The sequence below is a fragment of the Chiloscyllium plagiosum genome, chromosome 25 (assembly GCF_004010195.1).
Source record: "Chiloscyllium plagiosum isolate BGI_BamShark_2017 chromosome 25, ASM401019v2, whole genome shotgun sequence".
Lineage (NCBI taxonomy): Eukaryota > Metazoa > Chordata > Chondrichthyes > Orectolobiformes > Hemiscylliidae > Chiloscyllium > Chiloscyllium plagiosum.
Genome location: NC_057734.1, coordinates 40,341,723 through 40,360,716, shown reverse-complemented (window position 1 = coordinate 40,360,716; position 18,994 = coordinate 40,341,723). Strand labels below are relative to the sequence as shown.

The following is an 18,994-nucleotide window of genomic DNA, read 5'->3' as shown; positions in this document are numbered from 1 at the left end:
TAGATGTGATCTATATGGACTTCAGTACGCGTTCGACAAGGTTCCCCATGGGAGACTGGTTATCAAGGTTAGATCTCATGGAATACAGGGAGAACTAGCCATTTGGATACAGAACTGGCTCAAAGGTAGAAGACAGAAGGTGGTGGTGGAGGGTTGTTTTTCAGACTGGAGGCCTGTGACAGGTGGAGTGCTACAAGGATTAGTGCTGGGTCCACTACTTTTCATCATATATATAAATGATTTGCATGTGAACATAGGAGGTATATCAAGTTTGCAGATGACACCAAAATTGGAGGTGTATTGGATAGCAAAGAAGGTTAACTCAGGTTATACCAGAAGCTTGACCAGATGGGCCAATGGCTGAGGAGTGGCAGATGGAATTTAATTCAGATAAATGCGAGGTGCTACATTTTGGGAAAGCAAATCAGAGCAGGACTTATACACTTAATGGTAAGTTCCTGGGGAGTGTTGCTGAACAAAAAGGTTCATAGCTCCTTGAAAGTGGAGTCGCAGGTAGATAGGATAGTGAAGAAGGCGTTTGATATTTTTTCCTTTATTGGTCAGAATATTGAGTACAGAAGTTGGGAGGTCATGTTGCGGCTGTACAGGACATTGGTTAGGCCACTTTTGGAATATTGCATGCAATTCTGGTCTCCTTCCTATTGGAAGGATGTTGTGAAACTTGAAAGGGTTCGGAAAAGATTTACAAGGATGTTGTCAGTGTTGGACAGTTTGAGCTATAGAGTATGAATAGGCCAGGGCTGTTTTCCCTGGAGTGTTGGAGGCTACGGGGTGACCTTATAGAGGTTTCTATAATCATGAGGGGTATGGTTAGGATAAATAGGCAAAGTCTTTTCCCTGACGTGGGAGAGTCCAGAACTAGAGGGCATAGGTTTAGGGTGAGAGGGAAAAGATATAAAAGAGACCTAAGGGGCAACTTTCTCACGTAGAGGGTGCTACGTGTATGGAATGAGCTGCCAGAAGAAGTAGTGAAGTCTGGTACAATTGCAACATTGCATCTGGATGGGTATATGAATAGGAAGGGTTTGGAGGGATATGGGCCGGGTGCTGGCAGGTGGGACGAGATTGGGTTGGGATATCTGGTCGGCATGGATGGGTTGGACCGAAGGATCTGTTTCCGCGCTGTACATCTCTATGACTATAATGTTTTTGTCTAATTTTGTGGTTTTCCACGTTGCACAGTGAGTGCCAATGACATTACTTAATTTAGTAAAGTGCTTTTGAATGTCCTAAAGTTATGAAAGACGCTACATAAATAAAGTTTTCATTCGCATTTGTGATAAACCCCATTTGTTAATTGCTGCTTTTATGCATTAGATTCAAAGTGTGAGTCCTGTTGTGATATTGCAGCATTAACTATGTATTGTCAGATAAAGAAAATGGGAGAACTTGGGCTCATGGCAATGGATGTACCTGAGAAGTATGGTGGAGCAGGATTGGATTATCTGGCATACGCCATTGCTATGGAGGAAATAAGCCGGGGCTGTGCTTCCACGGGCGTCATCATGAGTGTAAATAATGTAAGTCCATTATATATATGTATTCCATTTTCACTGAATGATTCTTGTCAAGCAAACTAATTCCTTAGTATCTTTTCAGGGCCATATTTTTCATTCTAGTCTTTTAGTCTTTCAGGATATGAATACTGATTAATCAGACTGAGTGCAATGTTAATTTTCCCACTTCATCCAGAACGACATTATATAACCTAACATTTTTTGAGATGTTCAGTTACACCAGTCCTAATTTAATAGTACTGATGCATTTGATATTTGAAGTGCTTTTGTATCTTGAAAATGATTATTGTTCATTTTACATTTTTTGTGCAATGATATTTTAATGAGGATGATGCACAAGTAAAATGTAATGACTCAGAACTGTGTAACTTTATTGTGCACCTAGAAACAGTTGTTGTGAGACATTTAATGGCTCCAGGTAATCTCTCTAGTTTTCTCTTAAATGCATTGATGTATTGTATTGTTGACATATGATTAAATATTTATAAAAGCTGCATTTCATGTTTCATTCTTCATAGATGAACCTAGGTGATGAGGGCTAGTAGGCTGGTCATCAGAACTTCACACCAGAGCCAGATCTTGGTAATCAGGAATAGCTGCAGTGTATACTGCCAACAAGATGAAAAACAACAACAACTTGCCAAGACCTCTTTTACAGTACTTCCTCAACTTTTAGCACCTGCAACCTATACTATCTTATACCATCCTGACTTGGACAATATTGTTGCTGTTTCAAACTTTGTCCTGAGAGAACCTTCACCGCACAGACTATAGTGGTTCACGAAGGTGACTAACTATCGCAAGGGCATCTAGCTATGGACAGTAGATGCTAGTCTTGCTAACAATGCCTATATCCCCAGAGTGAATTAAAAACTTTTATTTGTGTTGCTCCCTTATACTTTTCCTACTCCATAGCCAGAAGTTCTAAGTCAACACAGATTCATATTTGAACCTTAGGATATAGATATTGATGTGCCTAGGCTTTTGAACTTGAGGGTTGTGATTTGCAATCTACCTACACCAGTCCAAATGGAGTCATAGAGATGTACCGCATGGAAACAGAGCCTTCGGTCCAACCCGTCCATGAGGAGCATTCATAATTGAAGGATTAACTTCAATTCCTTAATTGTGGTGTGGCCCAGAGTGGATCCTGCATTGAACTTCTCTATTTGGTGCTCATAGTGTCAACTGTGCACTATAGGGGACTGTTTAACGTTGTGGCGTACCCTAGATAGCCTTCCCTGTAAAAGAGAAGGTCACTAATATGGTGAAGGCTGAGGCTGATATAAATTATTAGTTGGGTAACAATGTAGCCATAGAAATATAAAACATAGAAGATGGGAGAAGTAGGCTATTCGACCCCTGGAGACTGCTCCATCATTTGATATGATCATGACTGGTCATCAAGCTTAATACAATAATTCTGCAGTTCCCCCCTCCCATACCCCTTGATCCCTTAAGCTACATGGGCTATGTTTACCTCCTTGAAAACACGCAATGCTTTGGCTGAAGTAATCTCTCCTCATTCTAGTCCTAAAAGGTTTACTCCTTATCCTTAAGCTACAACTCCTGGTTCTGGAGTCCACTACTATAAGGAACATCTTTCCTACATCTAACCTGTCTAGTCTGGTTAGAATTTTGTAGGTTTCTAAGAGATCCCCTCGTATTTCTAAACTCCAGTGAATACAATCTTAACCAACTAAATCTCTCCTCATATGTCAGTCCTGCCATCCCAGGAACCAATTTGATAAGTTTTCACTACACTCCCTCTGTAGCAAGAACATCCTTTCCTAGGTAAGGAGACCAAAACTACACATAACATTCCAGATGTGGCCTCACCAATGACCTGAATAATTGCAGCAAGACATTCCTGTTCCTGTATTCAAACCCTCTTACTCTGAGGGCCTTCTTCACTGCCTGCTGCACCTGCATGTTTATTTTCAGCAACTGGAGCATGATGACACCCAGGTCTTGTTGAACATTTCCCTCTCTCAATTTACAGCCATTCAAATCATAATCTGCCTTCCTATTTCTACTGCCAAAGTGGTTAATTTCCCATTTTTCCCCATTATACTGCATCTGCCGTACATTTGCCTGATCACTCAATCTGCACAAGTCACATTGCAACCTCTCTGCATCCTCCTCATAGCTCATGCTTCCACCTAGCTTGAAGTCATATGCAAATTTTGAGGTATTACATTTAGTTCATCTAAATAGTTATATATAGTGAATATTTGGGGTCCTAGTACCACTCCCCACAGTACCCCACTATTAAATTCCAAGATGGTGGCAGAGTAGGACTTCTCAGCCAGACCTGATCTGCTCAATGCATTTCTTTTTATTTCTCCCTTGTGTTTTTTTTCCCTCTTCTCGTAAATGCTCTGCACTCCTGACCTCAGTGTGGACTTGGACTCTCCATCTCAACGAGAACCCAGCATAGTCATCTCCCAGCCTAGCTTGATGGTGTCCTAGTCCGGCATAATGGTCTCTTGGCCCGGCGTGGCGGTCTCTCAACCTGGCGTGGCCATCTCTCGGCCCGGCGTGGCTGTCTCTTGGCCCGGCGTGGCCATCTCTCGGCCCGGCGTGGCTGTCTCTTGGCCCGGTGTGGCTGTCTCTTGGCCCGGCGTGGCCGTCTCTCGGCCCAGCGTGGCCATCTCTCGGCCCGGCGTGGCTGTCTCTTGGCCCGGCGTGGCTGTCTCTTGGCCTGGCGTGGCCGTCTCTCGGCCCAGCGTGGCCATCTCTCGGCCCGGCGTGGCTGTCTCTTGGCCCGGCGTGGCTGTCTCTTGGCCCGGCGTGGCTGACTCTTGGCCCAGCGTGGCCGTCTCTCGGCCCAGCGTGGCAGTTTCTCGGCCCGGCGTGGCCATCTCTCGGCCCGGCATGGCGGTCTCTTGGCCCGGCGTGGCGGTCTCTTGGCCCGGCGTGGCGGTCTCTCAACCTGGCGTGGCCATCTCTCGGCCTGGCGTGGCCATCTCTCGGCCCGGCGTGGCTGTCTCTTGGCCTGGCGTGGCTGACTCTTGGCCCAGAGTGGCCGTCTCTCGGCCCGGCGTGGCTGTCTCTCGTCCCAGCGTGGCCGTCTCTCGGCCCGGCGTGGCTGTCTCTTGGCCCAGCGTGGCCGTCTCTTGGCCCAGTGTGGCCGTCTCTTGGCCCAGCGTGGCTGTCTCTCAACCCAGCGTGGCTGTCTCTCAACCCAGCGTGGCTATTTTCCAGCCTGGAAAGGCGGTCTCTTGGCCTGGTGTGGCTATCTCCCGGCCTAGTCTGACAGTCTTTTTTTTTTCACCTCCTTTCTGAAAGTCTTAAGGCATGTCTCTTCAATGTTCTTATCCCATTTCTATTATTTTTTACAATTCATCTTGACTTTTTCAATGACTTATGCACATATAAACCCCGGTCCCTGCTCTTGTAACCACTTTAGAAGTGTTTTGTTTTACTTCAGTTTTCTGAATTGAATTTAATCTGCCTTTTTCCCTCCATTCTACCAACCTGTTAATTTTATTTTGAATATGAGTCTCCTTAAAGTTCACAAAGCTTCCAAGCTTTGTATCTTCTGCAGGATTTGAAATTGTGCACTGTACACCAAGGTCTAGGTCATTAATATTGTTGTGGACCAGACCAGACTCCCTCAAAATATTTTAAGAAGGTGGCCTAGACTCTAACTCCTTCTTACTTTAAAGGTAGTTGTGAAGTGCTGTGCTCCCGATGCAACTGATCAAACTACTTGAAGTTAAGCAAAACACAACTTATTTAAACACTATAGTTAAAATACAAACAAAAGGAAGAGGAATTTAGAATAATTTAACTAAGGGAAAAAATGGCAGAGTAATAGATACAGTAACTATTACTAATTAACTGTTCAAATTTAGTAACATCCCGTAAACATAACCCTTTCTGACACAGATTCTCACATGCAGTTCTCCAGTCCAGGAGGAAAAACATTGAGAAAATTCAGAGAAAGTAGCAGCTAGGAGACACTCACTGAAGCTTCCAACACCTTTGAGACCCCAAAGGCTTCTGCTTAAAACAAACCTAAAAACTAAAAAAAAACTAGAAAGCCTAGTCTAAAAGACCTGACCACACCCAGGCTGCTTCTACTGTTCCAACTTTTAAAGTTGTTTACTTTCTTAGAGGTCAGCTCTCCATCTCTGCCATATAACCTCCCTTAAAAAAAGTTAGGCCAAAATAACCCCTTGAAGTGACAGCATCATCACAATATGTATCAGGAAAGGTAGGGGTTCTAATATTAACCTTAGAGGAAATTGCACTTCCTCTAACCTGAGAAACATCTGATGAGCATCTCTCTGTTTCCTATCAGTCAGTGAATTCCATTTTCTTGTTGCTACTGCCTTTTTATTTCATAAACTGTAACTATCCGTTCTTTTATGTGGCTGCATATATCCTTGTGACCATTAATTTTTAAACGGGTTATTGTGTCTCTCAGCTTCCCCACCATAAAAGGTTAAACTAACTGGCCAGTAGTTGTTGAGAAAATCTTTAAATCCTTTTTAGAACAATACACCAGTCCGCTGACACCACCCCTTGAATCTGCGGAAAAATTGCAAAGTGATGGTCAGTGCCTCTGCAATTTGTCTTCTTAGTTCTTAGTTCTTCTTAGTCCTTGGATGCATCTCACCTGGTCCTGATGCCTTGTCCACTTTAAGTATACAAAGCATATCCAATACAACTTCCTTTTCAATTTTAACCCTGTCTGAATTACCTTCTTTCTCACAAGGGGTTTGAGTATATTTTCTTTCTTGATCAAGACAGATGCAAAGTATTCTTTTAATACCTCTGAAAAGACCTTTGCCTCCACGTATAAAACCTTGGCCCTATTCCTTTTAATATTTAAATGCCTGCAAAGGACTTTGGGTTTGTTTTTACGTTAGATGCCTGCCTCTTTTTATACTCCTTCTTTGCCTTTCTTATTTTTTTTTCACCTCCCATATATATTAGCCTTGCTTTTCAGTTATATTTTTCACCTGACAATTGTCGTAAGGATTCTTTTTCTTCTTTATCGAAATTTCTATTTCTTTTGTCAGCCGAGGAGCTCTGCCTTTGTTATTCCTACCTTTCCATCTCAAGGGAATATATCTTGACTGAGCCTGAAATACCACTTAGAGACAGAGAGTCTTGGAGATATACAACATGGAAACATATCTTTCGGTCCAACTCATCCATGCCAACCAGATATCCTACCCTGATCTAGTCCAATTTTCTAGCACTTGGCCCATATCCCTCTAAATCCTTCCTATTCACGTACCCATCCAGATGCCTTTTTAAATGTTGTAATTGTACCAGCCTCCACCAATTCCTCTGGCAGCACATTCCATACACACCACCCTCTGCGTGAAAAAGTTGCCTCTTAAGTCCCTTTTAAATTTTTCCCCTCTCACCCTAAATCTATGCCCTCTAGTTCTGGACTTCCACCACCCAAGGAAAAATACCTTGTCTGTTTACACAATCCATGCCCCTCATGATTTGAGAAACCTCGATAAGCTCACCCCTCAGCCTCTGACGCTCCAGGGAAAACAGCCCCAGCCTATTCGCCCCCCCCCCCCCCCCCAAAAGCTCAAATCCTCCAACCTTGGCAACATCCGTGTAAATCTTTTCTAAACCCTTTCAAGTTTCACAACATCCTTCTAATAGAAGGGAAACCAGAATTGTACACAATATTGCAAAAGTGGCCTAAGCAATGTCCTGTACAGCTGTAACGTGACCTCCCAACTCCTGTACTCTTCGTTGAAGGTATCTCTTGTTCAGCTACTGTTTTCTCTGCCAACCTTTAACTGTAATTTATTTGGCACAGATCAGTTTACCATTGAATTTGTCTTCGCCTCAGTTAATTATTTTTACTTCAGATTGTTTTTTTGTCTTTTCCTATTGCCAACTTAAACCTAACGATACAATGATCACTGTCCCTTAACTGCTCTCCTATTAGCACTTGATCCACCTGGCTCAACTTAATCCTAAGAACCAGACTAAGCGTTAGTGCATTTCTGATTGCACCGATAACAGACTGCTGAAGAAGATTTTCCTGAACAACTGTAAGACCTTTTGCCCCTTTTAGACCAGTATTAGCAGTTGCTACTTTTGGTTAGTTAAATTTCCCTACTACAACCATCCTATAATTTTTGCACCTGTCTGTAATTTACTTTCAGATTTGTCTCTCTTAATTTTTCCCATTAGCTGGTGGGCTATAGCATACACTTAGCAATAGAATGGCATTTTTTTTTGTTCCTTAGCTCCAGTCAAATAGATTCTATCATTGACCCTCTGCGATACCCTATTTCTCCAGCACTAATATTTCCCTCTCTAATACCACCACCCTCCCTTTTTTTCCTTTCCTTGCCTTCCTGCCCCCCCATATCCAGAAATATTGACACCCAGTGCTATCTTTCTTTTAGCAAGGTATCTGTTGTTGTTATAACATCATATTTCCACCTGGTAATCTGTGACTGTAACTCACCATTTTATTTACTATACTCCATACATTCACTAGATGGACAGTAACCCTAATTTCGAATTTATTATTTTCTCCCTGAATCTGACTCCAACCATAAACTTACTGTTCTTTATTCTCGTACTGTCTATCTCTCCCAATATTCTGTTCATTGACCAAACTTTGGATCTGCTGTTGCATCAGTCTGTTTGACTGACTATCATACATGATAATGTCCCTTCAAGGTCTTTAGGCTCAAATACAGGAAAACCATGCTTGTGTCATTCAGATTCAGTGATGTCATGCAGGAACAAGCATCGCCCAAAGAAACCTTTTGCTGGTGGCGCTGTGGTTTCAACTTCATGCCTTAAAAACTTCCTGATCTGTGTGGTCCAATACTAAGGGCAATCATCCTTAGGATCATCGAAAAAAACATTGACAGGTTACTTTGTTAATGAGAACTCATGTATTGTGAAAAATAACTTAGTTCATGTTGTAATAAAAAAGCATCCCTGTTAAATGATATGTTTGCATACTATGAATGTTTCATGGAATTGTTGACATCAGTCTTTGATGTATTCTTGATACTGTTGAAAAGCATTTTCATTTTGGCTCCCCCTGAGTGTACCGTGTCCGTGCCAATAACAAAGCCATAGAGAAGGAGCAGGCTTAATTCCAAAACTCAGTTTGTATGTTGTTAACTTATTTAAGCTGGGATACCAGGAGCCACAGTATGACAGAGCATGGCAAAAGTCTTGCTGCAAGTTGTCTGAGTTCTACTTTGTTTGTAAGAGGGAAAAATAATTTAGGTCTATGATTTCTAAACTGAATGATCTTACTGTAACTAAACATGTGGACATCAGAATTTGAATATTTGGGCATATCATTAAAGCCTGTGGCATCTAAGGAAACAAATTCAAGCAAAACGTAGAGGGTCATTTTTTTAAGTTTAGTTTTCTCATTCCTATGAATATCACAGAATTAACCAGTAGATCAACATGTGTCAATTGTAGCAGATTGGTATTCCGCCTTCATTGCTTCTGTGTTTAGACTTTCTCATGCTGTTATATTATTTGCCAAAAATTTAACAAACATTCACAGTTTTCTCTTTCTTTCCCAGTCGTTATATCTGGGTCCAATTTTGAAATTCGGTTCAGAAGAACAAAAGAACAATTGGATAACCCCATTCACAGATGGAAAGAAGATTGGCTGCTTCGGTTTGAGTGAACCAGGTAGGCCACCTTCTTTGATTGAATGCTAGTATGTAGAGATTTGATACATTGAGGCTGTATGCTGGGAAACCATGGAACCTGAACTTTATGCTATGAGTTAGAAAAACCTTCAACATTATCAGTGGAAAATTTTTTAAGGGATCTGGAGTTCTCATAATACCTTAGGTTCACTTTCACAAAATATTAGTGTGCAGTATGCCATTGTGTTGTCCAGTAATCTGCATGTTTCTGAGCATAATGTTTTTGTTCTTGCACAATTCCACCATTTCCCACTAAGTAAGGATATTATCCTGGCCAAGCAGGACATCTCTGAACGTTCACCCTATCATTCACCATAGCTACTCAAAGAAATGGTGGCTGGTGTTCTGTAACATTTTGCTTACGTATCATGGGGGCGGCGCGGTGGCTCAGTGGTTAGCACTGCTGCCTCACAGCACCAGGGACCCGGGTTCGATTCCAGCCATGGGGGACTGTCTGTGTGGAGTTTGCACATTCTCCCTGTGTCTGCGTGAGTTTCCTCTGAGTGCTCCGATTTCCTCTCACAATCCAAAGATGTGCAAGTCAGGTGAATTGGCCATGCTATTGTCCAGTGTTAAGTGCATTAGTCAGGGGTAACTATAGGATAAGGGAATGGGTCTGGGTGGGTTACTGTTTGGAGGGTCAGTGTGAACTTGTTGGGCCAAATGGCCTATTTCCTTACTGTAGGGAATCTAATCTAATCTAATCACAATAACTTAAGATGCAGTTACAGCAGGTCATTATGAAGCCTGCTCAGCTGTTATATATTGTGAGGGGATTTGAATATCAATGTCTGGATGTTATGCTTTAGTTATACAGGGTGCTGGTGAACTGGGGTACTGTATATTGTACTGGCTACCTTAGTTAAGGAAGGACATAAATGTGTTGGAAACAATCCTGATAATGTTTGAAGTGGGTTGTCAGTTGGGGAAAGATTGGCCAGGCTCAGTTTGAATTTGTTGCATTTAGAAGAACTAGAGGTGACTGTTGAAATACATAGATCCTGAGGGTTCCTGAAAGGGACGATGTGTAGTGCACATTTCCTCTTGTGGGAGAATCGAGAACGAGGCATCACTGTTTAAAACGTCAGGAGTCATCCATTCAGAGTACAGAATGGGGGAATTTCTTTCTCTCCGAGTGTTGTATATTTTTGGAACTCTCTCCCTGAAAAAGGTGGTGGAAGCTTGAGTCCTTGAATTTTTTAAAGCGGTGGTAGATAGTTTCTTAAAAACCGAAAGAACTGCGGATACTGTAAAGTAGAAGCAGAAACAAAAACAGAAGTTGTTGGAAAAGCTCAGCAGGTCTGGCAGCATCTGTGAAGAGAAATCAGAGTTAACGTTTTGGGTCTGTTGATCCTCCCACAGAACTGATGGTTGCAAGGAAAATGTCGGCTTATTTTCAGAAGATAGGGTAGGGGGAGGGTTTAAGAAGTAAACAATAGGTGATGTGAGAGCCCAAAGAGAGAGTCCTGATGAAGGATCCTGACCGAAACGTTGACTCTCCTGTTCCTCTGAGGCTGTTTGTCCTGCTGAGGGCTTCCCAGCTGAACATTTTTTCAACTCTGACTTTCCAGCCTCTGCACTCCTCACTATCTCCAAAGAGAGGGAAGCTGGACAGACAAAGGGGTGAATATAGACCTGGCTAGGAGGGTGAGTAGCTGTTCATGGAGAGTGTTAGTCTGCCATTACACATTACCTATTGTAAGCAACTATGTGATAGCAAGGCCTGGTGTGTGAGATCAGGAGCTGGGACATGGGAGAGTTCAGGCCCTAAAATTATTGAACTCTATATTGAGTCCAGACGCTATAGGATCCCCAAGTGGAAAGGCGTTGTTCTTCAAGTTGAGCTTCGCTGGAATACTGCAGCAAGCCTGAAACAGAGATGTTGACCAGGGAACAGGGCGATGTGTTAAAGTGGCAGGCAACTGGAAGATCAGGGTCTTTTTTGCGGGCAGAATGTAGATGCTCTGTGAAGTGGTCACCTAGTCTATGCTTTGTTTCCTCAATGTAGAGGAGACCACATTGTGAGCAGTGAATGCAGCGGACTAAATTGGGAGAAGCTGACATTGTGTTGCTGGAAAAGCGCAGCAGGTCAGGCAGCATCCAAGGAACAGGAGAATCGACGTTTCGGGCATGTTCCTGAAGAAGGACATTGGTTAGGCCACTGTTGGAATATTATGTGCAATTCTGGTCTCCTTCCTTTTGGAAGGATGTTGTGAAACTTGAAAGGGTTCAGAAAAGATTTACAAGGATGTTGCCAGGGTTGGACAGTTTGAGCTATAGAGTTTGAATAGGTCAGGCTGTTTTCCCTGGAGTGTCGGAGGCTAAGGGGTGACCTTATAGAGGTTTCTATAATCATGAGGGGTATGGTTAGGATAAATAGGCAAAGTCTTTTCCCTGGGGTGGGAGAGTCCAGAACGAGAGGGCATAGGTTTAGGGTGAGAGGGGAAAGATATAAAAGAGACCTAAGGGGCAACTTTCTCATGTAGAGGGTGCTACATGTATGGAATGAGCTGCCAGAAGAAGTAGTGAAGTCTGGTACAATTGCAACATTGCATCTGGATGGGTATATGAATAGGAAGGGTTTGGAGGGATATGCTAATTCTAATTCACCCCTCAGCCTCTGACACTCCAGGGAAAACAGCCCCAGGCTATTCAACCTTTCCCTAACCAATGTCCAGTATAGACACAACATGACCTCCCAACTCCTGTACTCAATACTCTGACTTATAAAGGAAAGCATACCAAACGCCTTCTTCACTATCTTATCTATCTGTGACACCACTTTCAAGGAGCTATGAACCTGCACTACAAGGTCTCTTTGTTCAGCAACACTCCTCGGACCTCACCATTAAGTGTATAAGTCCTGTTAAGATTTGCTTTCCCAAAATGCAGCACCTCGCATTTTTCCAAATTAAACTCCATCTGCCACTTCTCAGCCCATTGGCCCATCTGTTCAAGATCCCGTTGTAATCTGAGGTAACCTTTTAACTGCTCTCATTTTCTTCAGGTCAGAGGAGTGACAATGGGTGCTTGCATGGGCCCTAGTTACGCCTGTCTCTTCATCGGGTTCATGTAATATAGTCCTGTTCTGGCCCCCACTCACAACTCTTTCTCTGATATATCATTAATACCATTGGTGCTGCTTCCCTCTCTCGTCCAGAATTGGAAAAGATAATCGATTTCGCTTCTAGTTTACAACCCGCCCTCACTTTCAACCTGGTCTATCTCTGACGCCTCCCTGCTCTTCTTGACATCTCTGTTTTCTTTTCTGGGGATACCTCTAGACCCTAATTTCCACTATAAACCCACAGCTACCTAAACTATACATCCTCGCACCCGGCTTCCTGTAAAGACTCCATTCTAGCTCCCAGTTCCACCATCTCTGTCACATATGTTCTGATGAGGCCAGCTTCAACAAGGGAGACTCCAAAATGTTGTCTTCCTCAACTGAGGATTCCCCAGAACCATTGTCGACAGGGCTGTCAACCAGGTCTGACCTATCTCCCACACTTCAGCCCTCACCCTTTCTCTTCCTTCCTGCAACAGTAATAGGGACCTCTTGTCCTTACTTACCATCCCATCAGCATCCACATCCAGAAGATCGTCAGCCACCATTTCTGCCACATCCAGCAAGATGCCACCATCAGACACATATTCCCTTCCCCACTCTTTTCTCCTCTCCACTGGAACTGTTCCCTCCAAACACCCTGGTCCACTCATCCTTCATTCCCAGTATTCTCCCACAGCCCCACAGCACCTTTCCTGCAACTGTCGAAGGCATAACACCTGCCCAGTTACCTCCTCCCTCCTCAGTATCCAATGGCCTAAACATACCTTCCAGGTGAAGCCGCACTTTACCTGCATTTCCCACAATCTAGTCTACTGCATTCACTGCTAACAATATGGTCTCCTGTAGATTGGAGATACGGAAGGGTAGACTGGGTGATCGCTTCGTTGAACATCCACATTCTGCCTGCAAAAAAGATCCTGAGCTTACAGGTGGACATTTCGGAGGTGTCATCCTGTTCCTTGGCCAATAGTCTCCATTAACAGCTATTCACTGCCCCCGCCCTCCCCCCAGCCAGATTGTTAACCACTCCTTTGTCTGGCCAACTGTTCTTCTGTCTCTTTGGGCTCTAACCCCACCTATCATTTATTCCTTACTCTCTTCCCCCAGCCTATCTTCTGCACAAAAGCTGATGTTTTCCCAGCTACTATCAGTAGTGAGAAAGGGTTTACTCTGATTTCTCTTCACATATGCTACTAGATCTGCTGACCCTCTCCAGCAACTTCTTTTTTGAGATAGTTTCTTGTTAGGTAGATTAGATTACTTACAGTATGGAAACAGGCCCTTCGGCCCAACAAGTCCACACCGCCCCGCCGAAGCGCAGCCCACCCATACCCCTACATTTGCCCCTTACCTAACACTACAGACAATTTAGCATGGCCAATTCACCTGACCTGCACATCTTTGGACTGTGGGAGGAAACCGGAGCACCCGGAGGAAACCCACGCAGACACGGGGAGAATGTGCAAACTCCACACAGTCAGTCGCCTGAGTCGGGAATTGAACCCGGGTCTCTGGCGCTGTGAGGCAGCAGTGCTAACCACTGTGCCACCAAGGGGAAGAAAAGTTATCAAGTCTAGGAGGAATGTTGGTTTGAGGCTTCTTTCAGATCAGATCCTGTTGAATGGTGGTACGGCCTTGACGGGCCGAACGGCCTGCTGCTCTCCTTGTTTGTATGCTAAAGGCCATCAAACTGGAGTGGAAGCAAATCAGTGTTGATCCCTAAGAAAGAAAGGAAGAGGCAGATGTCACTGAATAGATAATTTTAGCATTAATCATGCAGGTGGAGCAATCACCAAGCTTGTGTAAATTATTGCAAATTTCAGATTTTGGGGGATGAGCAAGGCAAGGATAGGTGGAGGGACAGGAAGTGTTGAGGAAGAAGATCAGCTGAGGAAGGACTTGGACAGGCTCGAAGAGTGGACAAAGAAGTGAGAGATGGAATACAATGTGGGAAAATATAAGCAGGAAGAATAGAGGTGTTGACTGTTTTCTAAATGGGAAAAGGGTTTGGAGATCTGAAGCACAAAGGAAGTTGGGAATGCTAGTTCAGGATTCTCTGAAGGTTAACATGCACGTTCAGTTGGCAGTTAGGAAGGCAAATGCATTCATTTCAAGAGGAGTAGAATACAAGAGCAGAGATGTATTGCTGAGCCTGTATAAGGCTCTGGCCAGACTGTATTTGGAATATTGTAAGCAGTTTTGGGCCTTCTACCTAAGGAAGGATGTGCTGGCCTTGGAGGCGTTTCAGAGAATGAAGGGCTTGTCATATGAAGAGTGGTTGAGGACTCTGTCTGTGGACTTGATAGGGTTTAGAAGGATGAGGGGGCGATCTGATTGAAACTTAGAGAATACTGAGAGGCCTGGGTAGAGTGGACGTGGAGAAGATGTTTCCATTAATAGGAGAGACTGGGAGCCAAGGGCACAACATCAGGGTGAAGGGATGTCCCATTAGAACTGAGATGAGGAGGTGTTATAGATGTCATTTCACATGAATCTGGAGGTTCACAGTCAGTGCTGCAATGCGAGAACAAATATTCTATGTTTGAGTGCTGGTTTAAATAATTGTTGAAAGAATGTTTTAAACAATTCAACTATTAAATAATTCAAGACAAAGTTAAAGTATTTTCCAATTTAAGTATAAGACCTTAGCCTACGCTTAATCCCCTGAGAAATTCGGGAGCATAGAGGCTATTTCAAAGATTCAGTGAGGTGACTAGATTGTTTTAAACACTTACCACAATATACTCAGGGAATTGTGACTTGTAAATTATAGACTTGGAAAAGATTTGATGGAGGTCAGGAAACTAAGATCTACATTTAGAAAGAATGGAATCTTGATGCTAAGGTTGTACCATGGCCAAAAATAATAATTGCTAGTTTCTTTTTCTCCTTGACAATTATTAAAAGAAGACCAAGTACACATTTTCAATAAACATTAAATGTAAAAAGTTTGGGAAAATTGCTGTGGCTGAATTGGAGCCTTACAGACCCCAGCATTGGTTCGAATCTGAACTCTTGTTCACACATGATAATGCTTATATACTGTTTTTTATTAATTATATTGTATTTTGAACTGTTGGCTGATGGTCAAGTTTGACATAGATTTTGGTACTGTTCCTCTGTGCATTTCAGGGAATGGAAGCGATGCTGGTGCAGCCTCCACCACTGCCAGACTAGACGGTGATCACTGGATTTTAAATGGCACAAAGGCTTGGATCACGAATGGCTGGGATGCTTCAGCTGCAGTTGTTTTTGCCACCACAGACAAATTACTCAAGCACAAGGTAACTGAAAGTAATAGGTATTGGCAGAGCTTGTTTGGAAGCGACAGTAACTCAAATGGTGTTGCTATTACATGCAGTCATTGCTGTCCAAACAATAACACTTTTAGAACACTGCATTCAGTTCTGGTCTCCCTGCTGTCAGAAAAGATGTTGTGAAACATGAAAGGATTCAGAGAAGATTTACAAGGATGTTGCCAGGGTTGAAGGGTTTGAGCTATAGGGAGAGGCTGAATAGGCTATTTTCCCTGGAGTATGGGAGGCTGAGTGGGGTCCTGGACAAAACCCATGCAGATGCAGGGAGAATGTACAAACTCCACACAGCCAGTCACCTGAGACTGGAACTTGGGTCCCTGGTGTTATGAGGCACGAGTGCTAAACACTGAGCCATTGTGCCACCCTGATGAGAATCTGATGAAGAGATGAGATTCTTCACAGTGAGTGGTGAGGGGCCTCTGCATGTACTAACATCCCATTATTACCTAATTTTACCTCAATAATGAGTAGTTTCCCTTCCTGCCACTTGCTGGATGAAAACTTGATGGTGAGTATTACCGGCATGCAGGTCAGAGTTGTTACTTGGTGACTCCAGCTCACCACTTGCTTGAACATCTCAGAGTGTGCTCCATGGGCAGTGACCACACACATGCTTGTCCATGGATCTTGACATCTGACATTCTCTGATCAGCTTACAGTATGGTTCTGCACTTTGGTGCTCATTGTGAATCTGCTGCAGGGAGTCAAAGACAAGGTGCCCACCTGATGGGTTGGACCAGGCTGCATCTCAGAACTGAAAATGTGTTGCTGGAAAAGCGCAGGAGGTCAGGCAGCATCCAAGGAGCAGGAGAATTGACGTTTCGGGCATGAGCCCTTCTTCAGGAATGAGAGCTGTTTGCTCTTCTCTAAATGCCCATCTTTGGCGCTTAGCCCCAGCAGTATATTGTGGCAAATACACTGCACATGTATCAACCAAATGGCCATGTCTCAGAATCTAAGGAGAGCAGTCTTCAGTCAAGTCAAGAGGAGCTGCCTCAACCATGGGTTCCCAGTAAAAAGGCATAATTCAAGGGCATCATCCAGTCTCGGTACATTGGCTTGAACTGGTCAGGGAACTATGGGGTTGGGCCTTGGTCAGTTCAGCAGCTCCAGTGCAAACAGTCAGGGGATTCATAGTGAGTAGTTGGGGAGCTGCACAGAGATCAGAGAGAGGTCAATTGGAGCTGTCCATCCAATTAAAGGGGTGACCCACAGGCAATTCTGAAGGTCATCTGAAGAAGGATCGGAGGGATGAGGGTTTGTCAAGGGACTCCTTGTTAAGGAAGTTGGTGAACTGAACTGTCAGGATTGGAGGAAGCAACATGGGTTGTAGAGGGTAAAAGAATTGTGAAGTGAGGATATTGGACATATAGTGGGGAGGTGGGCAACGAGAGAATAATGCCTGGGTAGACAAGAGAAACTGGTAGCATAGTGGGTTGTGGGCAGTCAGCCCCACTGTGCACTGTGGAGGTCTGTACAGCATAATGATGATCATGACTAAATCTAGGGGGTAATATTGAGAGGGCAAATGTAATTCCAGGTGGTGTGTGGGAACACATAGAGGAATAGTGCTGATGGGCTCAACAGGCAGTGTCAGGAAGAAAGAGCATGGAGGTTTGGGAGGGTGCTTGGTGACCAGGCTGAGCCTGTGACTCGGTGTACCTAGCATGAGCTGCGACTCTTTCCTATTTAATCGACATGACCATGTGCACTGTAAATGAACAGTGGCTGCAACCGTACCCGGAGTGGACAGAGTCAGTATCTTTTGCTGCCTGAGCATGCAGACACTGCTTGTGAGCAATGTGAGGCTATTCAAGGAGCAATTGCATTGACCAGGGACTTGCATAGTACAGGTTGAAGTCATCTTTAATCATAGCATTGTTCCTGTGAAACACAGGCAGTGGTTAACTGTGTGAGATACAAATCCTGGTCACAAAGGAATCTTGACCATGTCATTGGTCATTTGCAGATTGAAGATAGTCATCTCTGTGAAGCGGAATCAGTCACAGTGACTTTCAAAGTGGTGTCTGTGGACCATAATTTATAAAGATAGTCCAAGGTCTCATAGGCTACACAGGGGCCACAGAAAGGATTGCCTCTCACCTTCTGTAAGGTGCTCTGAAATGGGATGATGCCTCTCATGAGTGATGTGGAACCGGGAGGCCAAGAGCTGAGTGTTCACACAACATTTACAATCTCCTACTGTCTCTCTGTGACCTGGCCAGTGCTGCATTCATCAGAAAAAGGCACTATATCAAAGTTCCATGTGGAGACATTCCATGACCCTCCCTTGTTGGAGGGCTCCATGTCCCACTATATGGAGGACCGTGCTATGCTGACTGCTCAGATTACCAAGGGCCTGTTCTGCTTTGCATATTTCCTCACACAGGTTCTTTTGCAAGTTTGACAGACGAATTGAGCCACAAAAGGTGTTCTTATTGCTGTTGTTGCATTACAATGAAGGTGTAGAGACATGGAGGAGGAACAGATGCATTAGCAAGTCCAAGACCAGCAGCAACCTTAAGCAGATGCTGAAGAACCTCCGCATGAGGACAAAGCGGCTGAAGAGCCCCGCAAGATATGCAGGAGGAACAGAAAGACCAGAGTCGATCGCCGTTAATGCCATTTCCCCCAAGTGAGCAAAGGCACAGGGTCAGCACAGACTGAGGATGGCCCAGGGCTGCCTCACAGCACCAGGGTCCCAGTTCGATTCCAGCCTCAGGCGACTGTCTGTGTGGAGTTTGCACATTCTCCCCGTGTCTGTGTGGGTTTTCTCTGGGTGCTCCAGTTTCCTTCCACAGTCCAAAGATGTGCAGGTTAGGTGAATTGGCCATGCTAAATTGCCCACAGTGTGATGTGCATTAGTCAGAGGGAAATGGGTCTGTGTGGGTTACTCTTCAGAGGTTCAGTGTGGACTTGTTGGGCTGAAGGGCCTGTTTCCACACTGTAGGGAATCTAATCTTGAACTGTCACAGGACTGTGCCTGGTGCCGGAGTGGAACCTGCAATTCGAAGGAGTGGGTGTCTGATCCTGTGAGCATCAAGCTAACGGCTGTGTTGAACTTCAATGTGACTGGCTCTTTCCAAGGATCCACTGGGGATTTGTGTGGGAGCTCTCAATTTTCAACCCACAAATGTATCAAAGTAGTTACTAATTCATTTTGTGACACATCACACTGTTTCATCTTGTTTCTCTGAGATGAGGTTAATGCTCAGCCTGAGCAGTAGATCTGGCAACATTGGCATCACTGCGTTCGAGAATGCAGCAGTAGTGCAAAAAGAAAACAAGGATTCTATTTCATCCATTGTACAAGTCATCTGTGATCAAAGGTACCACATTCATTAAGTCTGTGCCAGTAACTCTGGGAGCTGCCAAGATGTCTAT

The 18,994-nt window shown here is 44.1% G+C and overlaps 1 protein-coding gene across 3 annotated transcripts in view; it reads left to right on the top strand.

The window, feature by feature from the left end:
* acads (acyl-CoA dehydrogenase short chain) overlaps positions 1 to 18,994 on the top strand; it is a 210,794-nt gene that overhangs the window by 32,820 nt on the left and 158,980 nt on the right. For all 3 annotated transcript variants that reach the window (XM_043715933.1, XM_043715934.1, XM_043715936.1), the window contains exons 3-5: positions 1,392 to 1,541; positions 9,092 to 9,203; positions 15,426 to 15,577. In XM_043715933.1, coding sequence (XP_043571868.1) covers positions 1,392 to 1,541; positions 9,092 to 9,203; positions 15,426 to 15,577 — 414 coding nt within the window. The remainder of the gene's footprint in view (positions 1 to 1,391; positions 1,542 to 9,091; positions 9,204 to 15,425; positions 15,578 to 18,994) is intronic.